The sequence below is a fragment of the Polypterus senegalus genome, chromosome 8 (genome assembly GCF_016835505.1).
Source record: "Polypterus senegalus isolate Bchr_013 chromosome 8, ASM1683550v1, whole genome shotgun sequence".
Lineage (NCBI taxonomy): Eukaryota > Metazoa > Chordata > Cladistia > Polypteriformes > Polypteridae > Polypterus > Polypterus senegalus.
Genome location: NC_053161.1, coordinates 140,352,692 through 140,370,423, shown reverse-complemented (window position 1 = coordinate 140,370,423; position 17,732 = coordinate 140,352,692). Strand labels below are relative to the sequence as shown.

At 38.7% G+C, this 17,732-nt stretch overlaps 1 protein-coding gene across 1 annotated transcript in view; it reads left to right on the top strand.

The window, feature by feature from the left end:
- The window catches only part of LOC120534599 (EF-hand calcium-binding domain-containing protein 6-like), a 234,833-nt gene that overhangs the window by 22,260 nt on the left and 194,841 nt on the right, over positions 1-17,732 (top strand). The window contains exons 4-5 of the mRNA XM_039762188.1: positions 1,472-1,551; positions 3,749-3,815. Coding sequence (XP_039618122.1) covers positions 1,472-1,551; positions 3,749-3,815 — 147 coding nt within the window. The remainder of the gene's footprint in view (positions 1-1,471; positions 1,552-3,748; positions 3,816-17,732) is intronic.

Here is a 17,732-nt window from a genome sequence, read left to right as displayed (position 1 = left end):
TTTTCTGTGGTCAGAAAACATCACTAGGCATCTTTCAAAAAGAGTGTTTCACAATGTCCTGGCTAAATTGCCCACCATGGTCTAGTTATTCTGGCCCCCTAATCATTCTTTGCCCCTTATTGACTATCTCTCTCAACTCTTCACCTCCTAATAACTAATGCTGCACATGGTTGATGTTTGAAATAACTCCCCACTTTTTATGTTAAGTTTTTTGGGTACATTAGAAAAATGCTATATAACAGTACTTAATTAATAATTAGTTAAATAACCTCTATATGGTTACTGTGTAATACAGGTTTAGTCACAGTGATCTCTCCAAGTACAACTCTGCAAAATTCATGTTTGTGTTGACTAAGACTTTGGCAGGTTAACCTTATCAATTGAAGGCTATCAGAAAGGCATCTCTAGCTAAATTTTTGTTCAAGTCCAGCTGAAGATGTTATTCATTCAGTCATTATGCATTTGCATATTATTTTCCATTTGACTTTCTTTCAATGGCCAAGCATCACAATAAAAGGCCCCAGACAGTCAATATATATAGATCATAAGTGTGATCTGCTCAGGCGTAGAAATGCTGAAGGAAAATCTCCCATTCTTAAAGCTTTGTAGTTGGTTCCTCATCTGTGGCACTCCCTAAATAAGTATTGTTGCTTCAGGATGACCTTCCAAACACAAAGAACCTGGCAGTGGCATCTTGTTCAGGCCATAGTTAAATGCATTTCTCATCATACATTTCTATGAGAAGTTTAGTAATTGCAGGTCTTAATCTGTTACTAAGTGTGCTAAACATCATCAGGTTGGTCATAAAAACCCTTCATGTCTTCAAAAAAATTGTCTGCATGTGCTCTCCCTTAAGAAGCTCTGTCTCGGGTTCTTTCTGTCACTGTTCTCGATAGGGGATATATAAAAAAGAAAAGGACATGGATGCAAACAAGTCAGAGTGAAACCAGGAGATGTGCCACTAAATCCTAATTGCTAAATAAACTAGTAAATTGTTAACCATTGTGCTTTTCCTGGCTCTGCTTGTTGTGAGAAGGAGTTAGTCCAATTTTGAGTCCACTATAGTCCCTGCATCTACTATTGTGTTGCACATATCATGGGATATGCTGTCGATTTGAGACCAAGATCAAGCCTCCAAGCCCAGGGGTTTGCATGTTTTTGCATGGCAGACCACCGACCCATAGCATTTTTTAGTATTTATAGATGCAGTGTGTCTGGTCTTCTTCATGTGTTCTTCTAGAAACAAATATGCTCTGCATTTCTGAATGATTGACAGGCAAGGCTTGAGGAAGGGATTAGCTGGGCTAATGAATGCCAACATAGGAATAATTCATATAGAGTGTCATGTTCAGTCAGATTACAGCGTCACTAGGCCTTTGTTTTGTTTTGTTTTAATTCCTTGAGACTTTGTTGACCCATTGTATGATGTCTAATGATGTCTAAAGAGTTACTTTTTTCTTCTTTCTTTAAGGTCCCAATGAAAAACACTTGGACAGTATTCTATGAAGAGTTTCTTGGAAAGTGTTGTAGGCTTTCAACTGCAAATAGCAGGTACGAACCTAGAAAGTGTTGTTAGGTAAGACTAATACAATTTGTGCCAAAAAGGCCAAAGCACCCATTGAAAGAAGTGTTCGTCCACAGTGTTCCACCATATAAACTCTGTCCAGAAAGAAGTATACAGTGAAATTCTGGCATAAGAATTCAATAATCTTTACTATCAATATACATTACGCATTAAAACACAATGTTAAAAATGACAGAGAGACAGAAATTATAATTGGCAATTAAATGATTTCATACATGTTTTTGTGTTAAAAATAAATAAATATGTATCAGTATAAACATGTATCAGTTCAGGTTACAAACAGACAGTAAAATTAAAGCAACAGTACAGATTCATTCAAATCAATTCATGGCTCGTTAGCATTGAAGGTACAAGTTATACTCTTAAATATACAGCACTTTATCATAACAGAATGCCCAATTTGACATCTGCTGATTAAGAATGAGGATTTTAAACATGATCAATCACATGTTCTTTGAGGAGATTTTCATCAGAGGAGACACCAGTCCAGGCAGAGAAGAATTGATGCAATGTGGGATGATGGTGATCACCAAATGTATGTGGGTATCCTATTGGAACCAAACACTGAGGCCTGTGGGAGTTCTTACTATTAAGTACATTGCCAGGAGGTTTAATGAGCACTTATTAGGATATCCTGCTCTGGGCTGTTTGGCTGTTTTGCTAATGTACAGAAATCACAGTTCAGGTTTTGGTGCCTCCAACCACCTGATGTTGATTGTGTCCTGTCTCTGTACTTGCATGTGCCCCATCATGGACTAAGCCTACCTTCTTGTTCCAGTTCAGGATTGCCTACCTTCGTTCTGCTCTTGGCTTCTTGGTAGATCGTTTGACATCCGACAGCTGGATTAAGTAGGTTTGAGAATGTATATTTCTGTGCATGTGTTCATGTAAGTGGACCTGCAAAGGATTTAAGGTTGGTTCCATTATGATCTTCCTGACTCATACGAAACTATGAAGGAGGATTCACCTACAAAACTAGGCTTTAAGTTCTTTTATGATGCCTAGAAACAAAATCAGCCTGGCTCCAAACATTGGGCCTATACATCAAAAGGAAGCCAGGCTGGAAAATCTCAAAATGGAGAGAAGAACCATGCAAACCCCTGACCTAAATAACAAAACAAAATGCCCTACTCTGATTATACAGTTTATTAACAAAGAAGATGCAACAAGGAAAAAAAAAATGAAGAAAGAGTGCTTAAAAAACAAAATTCTAACAATGACCAAGAGCCAAGTCCAAAATCATAAATGATAGTCTGTACACCAGAGAAATGAATAATTATCATGAAATCAAACAAATCCTCACAAATGGGGAGAGAGCTGAACAATAATAATAAATACTAATGCCACATTACTGGCCCAGACATGTATAGGCATGGGGACACTCTAGCTGCAGTGTTGGGGGCCTCACCTCTTTAGGCTCAACATTAAGTAAAAATGTAATACATAAATAAAACAATATTCATAGAAAACTAATAAAATATGAACAAAAAGAAAACACAGACAGACTTTACCAAATTACATGTAACCAGCAACAAGAATACATAAAAAGAAAAGGCTCTTGAGCCAGGAATTACATTTTTGTTATTCCATTTTAGGTTTCTTCCTTTCTTCCTTCCATTGCTGCTGTGATACACTTTCACACATATGAAGGTTTGGTTGTGTTGTTTTATCTGGTGGATGTACAGGGTTAGGTTAATGGGTGACTCTAAATAGTCCTGTTATGGCAGAGTGTGCCTTCAGATGGACTGGTGCCCAGTCTAAAGTTTGCTATAGCCTTGTCTCTTCTGCAGCAAGACAATGACAATTGATGGAGGGATGTATGATGGATGGTAGCGACATTGGTTCTGGTAAATGTTTTAGTGAGCCAATGTCCCAATTCTGGCAGCACAAATGCCATTTTTTGGTGTACTTGATCCTAAGAACCATAATTCATGATAATTTTGGAGGAATAGGGAAAAATATCATAAAATAATATATTATAAACATGCAAAGCCATTCACGACACATGGCTGCCTTTAAAGGTCACAAGGCAAACAAAAGTGAAGAGAGTGCTAAGATTTAACTATTGTACACTTTTAAGCTGCTTTGGTTTCAAAAAGCATTAAAAAAATGAAAAGCATACTTGCCATTCGTTTCTTCACATTTCATACTTTTTTCTTCTAGGTGTCGATCAAGTGGTGATAATCCCACCATGACGCTAGCAGAAATTCAACTTCGTCTGAAAGACAAGGTGCGTCCTACTTTATTATTATATTAATTAGAACATCCTTGAGAGATTTGACAGTCTAGACTCTAATTAATGAGTACGATGGCAGCGTTACCTTTTTTTCTTTGTGTATTTGTTCCATCATCTTATATTGTTAATGCTTGACTTCTTTTCAAGGTGGTAAAGCATCTGCTGAGACACCTGTGCTATTTTTTCATTTGAGGTCAAAATTATTGCTTTGTACTGTTTGAAAGGCTTTCAGAAAGGCCAAGGAGTTCTTGCTTTTTTCTTCTAGAATACAGTTTTTTCTAGTTTTCTCCTTCAGTGTTGAGGAACGCTTACATTCCTCGTCATTGAAAGCAAAATTGGTGTTAACTTTAAGCATTAGAAAACAGCAGGCATTCTTTGCTTATGTATTTAATTAAATGTACAGAACAAATGAAAGGGACCAATCCAAATAAATTTTATATTGTCAGAGTCTTCAGCTGGTCATGTTTACTTTAATGTATTTTCTATATCTGTTTTATTATTTTGTTATCTTGTGTCACAAACTCAACAAAAAGTCATAGCAAGGTTTGGGGCAGCCACCCATATACTGTATTATGTCCTAGCAGAAAAATTAACACAATTGATAGCACTGATGTGCACAATTCAGAGTCCAAAACAGAACTGAAGGGATAAGGGAAAGTGGTGGCTTTTAAGGGCCAATAAAGGAAATGACATTGGGGGTAGGAACCGTAAGCTCGAGCCCGGAAATGACATCAGTGGGGCCGGACTCAGAAGGGTCTTCCTCCATAGGCTCAGACCCGGGAGTGACATCAAAGGGGTCGGAAGCAGGCGTGACGTCATCAGGAGCAGGCGGGATTTCCCGTGAACAGTCTGCAGAAAAGCGAGAAAAAGAGTCGGCGCACTCTGCTACATCACAGCCTGGCTCAGAATTACCCTCATTCAAGCCCTTTAGCTGCCTTCCATGCGCACGTGTGTGACACTTGGAATCAATTTTTACTTATTTTTTGATTTTTATTTCCTTGCATCATTTATTACATCATCAAGCACTAGCGTCATACTGATTTCTAGGGATGCTTTCAGTTGTGGGGCCACTAGTGTCTGGGCAAAAATTGGTGACGTAGTAGAACAAAGGTTATTTAAGAATGAATAGTTAGAGTGAGTCTCGCAATACGTAGACTTGATAGGAGTGCAACACCGACTGCCTCTGATTCACTAAAATTATATAAATGAAGGCTACAACTGAAAATCACTGGCAAAGTCACATAAAATGATTAAAACATTAGAACATATGGAAGATTTAGTTGAGAACAGGCCATTCCATGTAACAAGCTCGTAACTATCTACGTAATTCGAGTTTTTAAACTCCCAAAAATCCGACACTCTACCACACAACTTGTTAACTTATTCCATGTGTCTATGATTCTCTAGGAAGTTTTTAATAACACAATCTCTGTGCAAAATTTACCCTTAACATGTTTCCAACTGTGACTCCATGTTCTTATTCAACTCATTTTAAAGTCTTAATCCACTGTATTAATTCCTTTCATAATTTTAAACATTTCAATCATGTGTCCTCTTAATCTTATTTTGCTTAAACCAAAACAGCTCAGCCTCAATAATCTTTCTTCATACCCTGTAGCCTTGGAATCAGCCCAATCGCTCTTCTGAAGAGTTTTTCCAGTGCTATTATGTCCTTTTTAAGCCTGGAGACCAAAACTACATACAGTACTCCAGATGAAGCCTTACCAGTGTGTTTTAAAGCTTGAGCAGAACCTCCTTGAGCTTGTACTCTACACTTCAGGGCACTATATAACCTAACAGTTTGTTAGCCTTCTTAATGGCTTCTTAACACTGTCTGGAAGTTGATTGTATTGAGTCCGCTACAACTCATAAATCCTTCTTTTAAGGTGTACTTTCAATTTCCAGACCTCCCATTGTGTATTCAAACTTAACATTTTTACTATGTACTTCTTACATAAAATTCTGTACAGTTACTTACATTAAACTTGATCTGCCACAAATCAGCCCAAGCCTGCATGTGGTCCAAGTCCCGCTATAATGATTCAACGGATTACAGATTATTTGCCAATCCACCTAAATCTGCACATTTAACAAGCTTGTTACTTATATTCCTGTCCAAAACATTTGCACTGTATACATTACAAATTGCAGCGGCCCTAGCACGGACTCCAGGGATTCCACTCTTTACATCAGCTAATTCTGATAAGGTTCCTTGCACCATCACCCTCTGCTTCCTGCATCTGAGCAAATTCTGCACCCATCTACACACTACACCCTGAACTCCTGCTTCATTTAGTTTGATGTACAGCCTCTCATGTGGCAGCTTATTAAATCCGTTCTGAAAGTCAAGATAAATAATATCAAATGCTCCACTTTGATCGTATCCTTTTATTTCTTCCTCATATAATTCCAGCATGTTGGTTAAACAAGATTGCTCTCTTCTGAATCCATGCTGACTGTTCAGAAAAACTCTTGTTCTTGCCATGAGTTGCTCAATCTTTCTCTTCATAATTCCTTCTGTTAATTTGCCTGTGATGTTTGTTAAGCTTACTGGCTTGTAGTTACTTGCATCTCCCCAATCAATCTTTTTCTATAACAGGATATATATATTTGCCATTTTCCAGTCCTTTAGAATCTCTCCAGTGCGCAGTGACTTCCTAAAAAATATGCATCAAGGGTTTATATATGTACTTGCTAAGCTTTTTAAAAACTTTAGGATACGTATTATCAGGTCCTGGTGATTTGTTTGATTTCAGCCTATTTAATTTGAGCAGCACTTCTCCCTCTACAATTTCCAAATCACTCAGTATCTCCTTAGTAGTCCTGTTTATTGCTGGGAGGTTATCTGCTTCCTCACATTTGAAGACCTCGGAAATATGCAAGTTCAGAGTATCTGATATTCACTGTCTATATTTTTAGTTCTCCTTTACTATTCTGATACACTTCACCCCCTCCTTGACTGTTGTTTTACTACTAAAATACTGAAAGAATCTCTTTGGGTCATCTTTCGCATTATTTGCAATATTCCTCTCTATTTCTTCAATATTCCTTTGATATAGCCTTTAGATGCATTTGGCACATCTCTGGAATACGACAGGAGTACATATAGATATCTGTGCAGCCAACACGCAGACTTTGCATTGGCCAGCGTTTGAACCTCCAGCAGAAGGGGTAACCACTGCACCATCAGGCCAACTACATTGTTTTTGAACTACTAACTTAAATTTAAATGTCAGTTTTTACAATAAATTATGCAGTCCTTAACTTCCAAAGGAGGACAGAGTGTATGAGAAACTGTTTCAAAGTATTATTATCCATTACTTTTAGAATTCAAATTTGCACATCTCTTGGTGTGTTTTAACTATTTAGATGGATAAGAGCATCCCTTCAGGCTCAGTTTTGATAGGCTAGATAATAAAAATTGGTATTAAAGTTAAATGATGGCAAACAACAACTGTGATTAGGATGTTTACTTTAACACCATGCAATATTTCTGATAGAATATTGTGTTATTTCATATGTCTTAAAATGTTTTATGGAAACATTTGGACGCCAGGATTAAAATGACCCAGGGCTATGATCTGTACTCAGTTCCAGCATTTTTAATGTTCTTCCAGGTGTCCTGTATTTCTCATGAGAATGGCTGATCCCTCTAGCATGCACTACCCTAGGGCAGCAAATCTGCTTCTATTGCTTAATGCTTCCATCTGAACACCCATAGCTGTACAAATCTGGTCACAGCAGATGCAAATGGTAGTGAAATGCTGGTTGAGTAAACAGGGAAGAGAATAATGAGACTAATGGTCCCTAACAGAAGTAAGCTATAAAAATTAAATAGAAAAAACAGATGACAATGGTTATGCACCAATTTATCAGGTCAGTCTATGCAGGTAAATAATGTATACTGAAAAATCAAATAGCCTAAATACAGGAAATTGTCTGGATTAAATCCAAAAGGTGTTTACGGAGGCTACAGAAGGAGCAGGTTACTGAAAGTTTAGCTTTTCACTGCTAGAAGTTTATATCTTCAGAAAACATCAAGCTCCTTTTAAAAAGCATCTCATCTGATATACATCTCTATCAAAGTTAAATATATTGCACCATATTGAAAAATAAATTGACTCACACGGGAATTTTTTAAAGATATCTAGTTCAAACATAATTCTTCTAAAATACATGCAAATTTTATTATTAGTGTGTTTCAGCCTTACATTTTGCATGACAGTGTTCAGTGTGCCTTTCAGGTATCTTTATAAAGCCTGAGGAGTGATATTTATTCAGCACCTTTAGTTGCACAGTCTTCACATACAGCCATATCCATCTCTTCTTCTGGGTGTGCATGGTCAGTGTCACTGCTAGGGTCTTAGTTGTACACCACAGTGCACTACTACTGCTCTCTGATGAGCTGCGTACAAGAGGCTGCGATTTGACAGTCTTCTTCTTTCGGGTGCTCCGGTTAGGGGTCGCCACAGTGGATCACCTTTTACCATATCTTCCTGTCCTCTGCATCTTGCTCTGTCACACCCATCACCTGCATGTCCTCTCTCACCACATCTAGAAACCTTCTCTTAGGCCTTCCTCTTTTTCTCTTGCCTGTCAACTCTATCCTTAGCATCCTTCTCCCAATATACTCCGCATCTCTCTTCTGCACATGTCCAAACAAACGCAATCTCGCCTCTATGACTTTGTCTCCCAACTGTCCAACTTGAGCTGACCCTCTAATGCACTCATTTCCAATCCTATCCGTCCAGTATTAGCAGAAATTATAAAAATATAATAGGGTTCAACCCAGCTATCTTATAAAACGTGGCTTAACAAGTGTATCAATTTCAGGACAGATTTTTATGTCTCCCATCTATATTTTGCCCTGTGTTGGATGGGAACACTGCCCAGGGTTTGTTTCTGCTTTGTGCCTTATGCTAGTTGAGTGATCCTGCTGTGGGTTAAGTGTATTCGAAAATGACCTGAAACTGTGAACCACTATGGCGTGTTTCAGCCTCCCGTGACCCCCAAACACAACAGCACAGACACTGTTTCAGATCCCAAAGAAGAGATTTATTGCCAGAAATACCTTAATGTATCCCACAGTTTTAGCAATATGTCTCTCCCCTTCTTCATTCCACCCTGGTGAGGTTCATCTGACTACTCTCCTGACTAAGACTCCTCAGGTGAAGTTGAGCAGCTTCCTTTATTCTGGACCCAGGAGTACTTCCAGCACTATCACATTGCATCCAGGAAGCACTTCCAGGTCAGGCAGAACCTCTCTGTGATAGGAGAGTCTACTTCCAGCATTTCCCCATAGTGGCACCCAAGGACACCAACAGGGCTGTCCACCAAAACTACAACTCCTGTGCAGCCCTGTAGGTGTCCAAAAGGTATACACGCCAGAGGGATGTCCCCACCCAGTATAACAACAACAACAACAACAACATTTATTTATATAGCACATTTTCATACAAACAGTAGCTCAAAGTGCTTTACATATTAAAAAATAGAAAAATGAAAGACACAATTATAAAACAAAATAAATCAACATTAATTAACATCGAATAAGAGTAAGGTTCAATGGCCAGGGGAGACAGAAAAAACAAAAAAAAACTCCAGACGGCTGGAGAAAAAAAAAAAAAAAAAATAAATAAAAAAATAATAAATAGTAAATAGTATACTGGGAAAGCACATGGCCCTGGGAAGCAGTCTTCCCCTGCCCATCCATTACAACAGCCTCCCGACCTGGAAAGGTACCACTAACCAATCTGGTCAGGATGCTCGTCCATCCACATCTTTCCATTAAAAAGTCCTCCTGGCTAGGTTAGGAACAATCCATCCTGGCTGGCATGCCAGCCAATCCATGTTGCCTATTACAACATTTACATTGTATGACCTTGTTAATTTACATCTTATGTTTATTCTTTTAATATTTAGGCCTGAAATTGAAAAATATGGAAATAATGAATAACAAGATTGACATGTTTATATAATGCCACTAAGACAAGGTGCATTTTTGATGCTGTAACCCATATTCTTCCTATTCTCTTAATTATCATAGAGTTCATATGGCAATACAGGCTTCACAATAAATATTACCATGATGCATTGCATCCTCAGAACCACGGACAAAATAATACATGATTTAAAATTATTAACATATATTACTTTAGGAAAACAACAAAAGATTAACTTAAAAACAATTAAGCATATAAAGTAGGCCTTAAACACAATAAAAACGTATACATTTTTCACTACTTCTTTTCGAGAACTGCACGTAATGCTATTTTTACAAACGTGAAATTGAAGGCAAAACAAAATTCGTCTGTTTCACTCATACTGTGAACTTATCCAGACACTTTGGTGGCAGTCACCAAACTTTTATCCTGTAAGCTAAATGGCACCTGACCTTTTCTTAACTAAATACAGGTAGTGCAAACATAAGATACATTTAATAGACATTTTCCCAGTAACATTCCAGAAATAAAAAAATAATTTTACAAAATGACATAATCATTTGTAAGAGGTCAGACAGACAACAATAAAGAGTTGGGGGAACCATCCTGATGACCCTGTATAACTGAATTTAAAATTATAACAAAAAATACACAGTTGTTGCGGAGACATCTTTTCAGATGACAGTTCTCAAAATTAACTGCCTGAAGACAGCAGATCCATCTGCCAGAAACAGGGGAGTCCAGGTAGAAAGATGCCAGGAGTGACGTCATTGGTGTTATAGTCATCAATCTTCTGGTCTGCAAAGAGAGGAAGAGAAAAGGCATTAGGACACAGTTCCAATGCCTGAAGTGGCAGGGAATTACAATCACAGGAGCCCTTAAGCCTTCCCCTTTGCACATACTTGTGATGCACTATATACACAATACTGTATGTACACCAGTATCATGCACAGACATTTAACTTCAAAATGCGCATGCACTGTGAGAACTGTGTTCTGCAAAATAAAAACTTTTAAAATTAAAATATTTCTCACATATATATATATATACAGTGCATCCGGAAAGTATTTATAGCGCATCACTTTTTCCACATTTTGTTACGTTACAGCCTTATTCCAAAATGGATTAAATTCATTTTTTTCCTCAGAATTCTACACACAACACCCCATAATGACAACATGAAAAAAGTTAACTTGAGGTTTTTGCAAATTTATTAAAAATAAAAAAACTGAGAAAGCACATGTACATAAGTATTCACAGCCTTTGCCATGAAGCTTGAAATTGAGCTCAGGTGCATCCTGTTTCCCCTGATCATCCTTGAGATGTTTCTGCAGCTTAATTGGGGTCCACCTGTGGTAAATTCAGTTGATTGGACATGATTTGGAAAGGCACACACCTGTCTATATAAGTTCCCACAGTTGACAGTTCATGTCAGAGCACAAACCAAGCATGAAGTCAAAGGAATTGTCTGTAGACATCCGAGACAGGATTGTTTTGAGGCACAAATCTGGGGAAGGTAACAGAAAAATTTCTGTTGCTTTGAAGGTCCCAATGAGCACAGTGGCCTCCATCATCCGTAAGTGGAAGAAGTTCGACACCACCAGGACTCTTCCTAAAGCTGGCCGGCCATCTAAACTGAGTGATTGGGGGAGAAGGGCCTTAGTCAGAGAGGTGACCAAGAACCCGATGGTCACTCTGTCAGAGCTCCAGAGGTCCTCTGTGGAGAAAGGAGATCCTTACAGAAGGACAACCATCTCTGCAGCAATCCACCAATCAGGCCTGTATGGTAGAGTGGCCAGACGGAAGCCACTCCTTAGTAAAAGGCACATGGCAGCCCGCCTGGAGTTTGCCAAAAGTCACCTGAAGGACTCTCAGACCATGAGAAACAAAATTCTCTGGTCTGATGAGACAAAGATTGAACTCTTTGGTGTGAATGCCAGGCGTCACGTTTGGAGGAAACCAGGCACCGCTCATCACCAGGTCAATACCATCCCTACAGTGAAGCATGGTGGTGGCAGCATCATGCTGTGGGGATGTTTTTCAGTGGCAGGAACTGGGAGACTAGTCAGGATAAAGGGAAAAATGACTGTAGCAATGTACAGAGACATCCTGGATGAAAACCTGCTCCAGAGCACTCTTGACCTCAGACTGTGGCGACGGTTCATCTTTCAGCAGGACAACAACCCTAAGCACACAGTCAAGATATCAAAGGAGTGGCTTCAGGACAACTCTGTGAATGTCCTTGAGTGGCCCAGCCAGAGCCCAGACCTGAATCCGATTGAACATCTCTGGAGAGATCTTAAAATGGCTGTGCACCGACACTTCCCATCCAACCTGATGGAGCTTGAGAGGTGCTGCAAAGAGGAATGGGCGAAACTGGCCAAGGATAGGCGTGCCAAGCTTGTGGCATCATATTCAAAAATTCTTGAGGCTGTAATTGCTGCCAAAGGTGCATCAACAAAGTATTGAACAAAGGCTGTGAATAGTTATGTACATGTGATTTCTCAGTTTTCTTATTTTTAATAAATTTGCAAAAACCTCAAGTAAACTTTTTTCACGTTGCCATATATATATATATATATATATATATATATATATATATATATATATATATATATATATATATAGTGAGAAATATATTCATGTCATATATATAAGCATTCGATGTGTACAGCATTTTTAAGCTTCATAGTTAACTCCATTTTTTTTAATATTATTTTGTTAATATTGTGTTGCATGAAGATGCCACCCTTAGCAAAGTACTGCCTGAGATAATCGCCGTGTCACCTCACCCTATACTGTGGCCCTGTTCACACCTGATGCTGGCCATTCATATGAATCATTTGCCATGGGTAACCAATATTTTCTGTTTAAGCTGGATCTTTGCAATGTTTGCTTGCTGTCTACTATGTAAGCCTGATATTTGATATATAATGCAGAGAGTTGCTGCATTTCTTAAATAAGCTTGCAGTTTGCCATTTTAAACTGGACATTTACCATATATGTATGATATTTGACTTTTTCACAGCAAAAATGAATGTTTTCTAAAAATTATACTACAAAAAACAGTGCAACGTTTGTTAAAATAGCACTCCACATATATGTTTTAATGTAATGTAACCTGGTGGTGTGAGAGACAAAGGAATGGATTTAGCCACTTTATTTAGATTGCTGGGTGAATTGCCCTGAAAAAAGACCTCTGTCCACTCACACACGCCACCCGATGCACCCGGTGTTAGAGGCAACCAGTTTACCACTCATCTTTCCCCTGGCTTCTCGACTCTTCTTTCCACACCTAAGGATGGCCAGTGGTCATGCATCAGAACCATTGGATTGTAGCAACCCAGAGACACATGATCACAGTGCTGTCTAAGTGTTGTGTCTGTACCAGCCCTCTGCTTCTTTTGGAGCTGCTCTTTATATTTCCGTCTCCTCAGACAGGCATGTCTTTCTTGGGTCTGGACCTGGAATGCTACAATAAATATATATACTGTGTATATATATATATATATATATATATATATATATATATATATATATAGTAAAGAAAGGACAGTGACACAGCCATTCTTTTGCCCCATTTACTGATGTTCATAAACAAAACAAAAAGAAACAGAAATGAGCATTAGAACTTGTCTTAAAGTACTTCTAAAGGTACAAGGTATATCAGTGTCAGTCTCTGGGTTGGTAAGGAATGCCAGCTTCCAAGCTCTCTCTTTATATAACTTCTGTGGCAGAAGGGGTGGCGCTTCCATAGCAGTGCTTGAAGTGACATCAGAAGTCCTCTGCTCTGTGAGGGGAAAAGGGAAAAGTGGCTACCAACTACAGTACACGTTCCCCTTCTCTGTTGGCAGAGACGCTCCCATAACATGCATATCGATATATCCTGTTTCATACATTCATTTCATTTCAAGTAGTAAAGAGAACGATGAAATCCCAGGTCAAATCTTAATAAGCCCTAGAGATATACGTTGATGATTTAAATACAGTAAAAACAGCAATACTCTCAAACCCAGTGTCAATAGGTCAGGGTTGTGGCAACATTTTTATTGTCTGCTTTGGCCTCTCAGATTCCCCTTTGCTGCCTCCAGGTAGTGAACTCTCAAACCAGTGAACACTTGGCCTTGTTAACAATTTTACATGTACATAAGAAGAAGGCTGGTGGCCAAATCTGTAATAAAGGCAAATGATGTAACGGGCAAGTGGAAAAATCATCTTTTGTGGACAGGGAATTGTAAGGAAGCATGAAATAGGAGAAGAGATCCTGAGCAAATCTAATTTACCAAGCACCTGAGGTAGGATTACATCTGAAGATTGCTTTGTTTGTCTTAGCAAATAGTCATACCTGCCGTTTTAATAATTTCCTCTATGTAGAAATCTATCATGCTTCATTTACCACTGGACAGGTATTGCTTTCATGAGTTCATAATGAGTTGGAGCAGAGCTTCAGAACTGCACCATAGTATCCTAGTAGTTTTCTCTTAAATGCTTTCACTCAGTCTCAATAGAAAGTTTTACCTTCTCTCTCTTCTGAAATAGCCATCTATCTGTAATTTTAAGCCTATAAATAGCAATCTGTCTGCATACACACAATGATCTTTTACACATCCATGTCACAATTGTGATTTATTTTTGTTGCTTCTTGAGAAAAACCTTGGAATACAGATACAGAAGTGTGCCTTCTAAGGTTTTTAGGCAGGGAGTATGGCCTGGTGTCTAAGACTGAGCTTTGCCTCTGCTCCACATTTCTAAAAAATGACTGTAAATAATTGGTACTGTATTATGAACATCTAAGTCTCCTTAGATGAAAGAGGTAATAACCTTAAATAAAATACAGATGTCATTCTCCGATATTTCAAATTGCCATCAACCAAAATTATAAGTAAATTTAAAGCTTTTAAAGTGATTTGTGACAAATGGCAGGCTGACATTTGATTTACAAACATGATAATTGGCATGAATGGGAAGCAGGCTGTGTTTAGGTAGCTGGATAGATTGATGTGAAGACACTATATAAAAATAGTTAAGGTTCTGTAATAGACTGAAAGATATGAATGACACTATATAAAATAGTTATGGTATTTTGATAGACAGAGAGACATGAAAGGCACTGTACAGTATAAATATTGTTATGGTTTCATGATAGATAAATATGAAAGGCATGCTAGATAGTTTTGATATTGAATGAGTTGTTATGAGGAGAATGTAAGCTTAAAATAATTGAATTATGCATCTGTATGTACAATAATAGTTTCGGGTATCAGTACAAGCCTTAGAAAGTGTTTATAATGAGTGTGAGAAATGATACAATGATTCTGTGTCACACAGTACTGAGGGCTGAACCAACAACCATGTGAGTTACAGTTCAATGTCCTTGCCACTAGGGGCCAACATTGCCTAAGCAGGAGGAGCTCATTCCATGGCCCACACTACGTGATGCGTTCTGGTAGATAGTGTCCAAAAGTCTGTGCCAAGCTGGTACAAGGCTGTGTTTCATTCTACACCAGACACTGGCCCATTGTTGAGAAGAATGGTGCACTTAATATTCATATATCAACTTAAATACAATGTAAAGGATTATTCTGTACAGGTTTTTCTATACTGCATTTCTTCATGCTTATCATACAAGTAACATTCTGCCCAAAATGTGTAATAGTATCAAAGACACTAGTAATAGTCAGTCAGTCAGTCATTGTCCAACGTGCTATATTCTAATACAGGATCATGGGGGTGTCCTGGAGCCAATCCCTGTGCAAGGCAGGAACAAACCCCGGGCAGGGCGCCAGCCCACCACAATTAGTAATAGTGGATAGTAATAAATAGTTTTTAGGCTAATAAGTTTCTAAACTTAAGCTTTGACACTTGAGTGTCCCCAAACGAATGATGGTATCCAGGTCTAAGCCCCTTTGACATATATACCGGTATATATAGATATATATATAGAAATATATATATACTAGCAAAATACCCGTGCTTTGCAGCGGCGAAGTACTGCATTAAAATTTTTATTAAGAACAAAATTAAACCTTTTTAAACTGAGGGAAAATATGCCAATAATTATTTGTTAAGGATCTCTTTGTATACCATGTTGTCAGTTCGTCCCTCCGGTTGTAACATGACCAAGCTGTGCGCTGAGCTTACTCTTGAGCATGCAACTTACAGTTGGCCATGTGAACAGTAACCTTGTCTGAAATCTCACTGCTTGGATTGTTGCTGTCATAATCGGTTTGAGTTTCATGGTTTGTTTCAATTACGACAGTATTTGCAGAATTTGTTGTGTTGAAGTGACATTTGGCATCTGTCAAGCGTTGTAAGCACACAACCGGTTTCATCGATAAAATCACATCCAGCTTTTGAGAGTTTAAACATTCATGAATATCAAAGTGTCCACTACTGAAATCATCTCCTGTGAATCTAAGATGTTTAAGAGGCATTGGCGGTTGTCGAAAGGTGTAAAATATTTGGCCATTTCGGTACACTTGAAAACGACAACTGAAAAATTCAGCGGCAGCCTTCAACTCACATGCAGAACCATAGGTGAAGGGCTTAAGCATTTCACTCTTATAGTGCTCCTGTGTAGTCTAATTATCTCCTGTACCGTCATCAGTCCACACCTTGAACCTGTCCCAATCATTCAATACATAAGAGACAATGTTCCTCCGGATATCAAGAGTGAGCCTGATATGACCGTGCAATATGTAACAAAGAGAATGGAAAAGGTAGGTGCCATCTCCGGGCATGGAAACCACTCGGTAAGTGACAGATCTTTGATTGATAGTGATCATCTCGATAGACATGGTAATGGGGGTTGGAATGATAAAGGAAATGGGTACCTGAGCAATGTAAAGTAAGTGTAAAATACCCACACAATAACTATAATTGTAATAAACAAACAATAAAACAGCGGAGAAGCCGTGGATTAAACAAAAAGGCTGTAGTTATCAGTAGGGAGACGTGAATCCCGTGGCGAAGCAAGGAAGGGAATGTAGAGACCGGAGTGACGGACGGTCTTATATAGGCAGGCAGCCAACAACGTGGGAGGCGTTGGGATGGGGGACCCAACGCCACCTCACACGGTGACCGAGGTGCAGGCTATGGATGTATATATGTACGTAAGTACTATTCAGTTAGCGTTGGGAACCCGTGTACCAAATTTCTTGAAGATGGGCCCATAAGTAACAAAGACTGTTGAAAAGTTCAATATGGCGGCCGACAGTGGCATCATACCACCAAAATAAGTATGTACATTGGTTTCGGTTAGTGCAGGGAAGTGCCGCCTACCAAATTTCGTGAAGATGGGGCCATAAATAAGAAAGTTCAACATGGCGGACTTTGTTGACCGTTATGACCATTACGCGTAGAATTTCGAAATAAAACCTGCTTAACTTTTGTAAGTAAGCTGTAAGGAATGAGCCTGCCAAATTTCAGCATTCTACCTACACGGGAAGTTGGAGAATTAGTGACGTTGGAAAGTTCAATATGGTGGCCGACAATGGTGTCATACCAACGAAATAAGTACGTACATCGGTTTCCGTTAAAAGTTCAATATGGCGGCCGACAGTGGCATCATACCACTGAAATAAGTACCAAATTTCAGCCTTCTACCTACACGGGAAGTTGGAGAATTAGTGACGTTGGAAAGTTTAATATGGCGGCTGACAGTGGTGTCATACCACCGAAATAAGTATGTACATTGGTTTTGGTTAGTGCAGGGAAGCCGCCTACCAAATTTCGTGAAGATGGGGCCATGAATAAGAAAGTTCAATATGGCGGACGTTGTTGACCGTTATGACCGTTACGCGTAGAATTTCGAAATGAAACCTGCTACACTTTTGTAAGTAAGCTGTAAGGAATAGGCCTGCCAAATTTCAGCATTCTACCTACACGGGAAGTTGGAAAATTAGTGATGAGTCAGTCAGTCAGTGAGGGCTTTGCCTTTTATTAGTATAGATATAGATATAGATATATT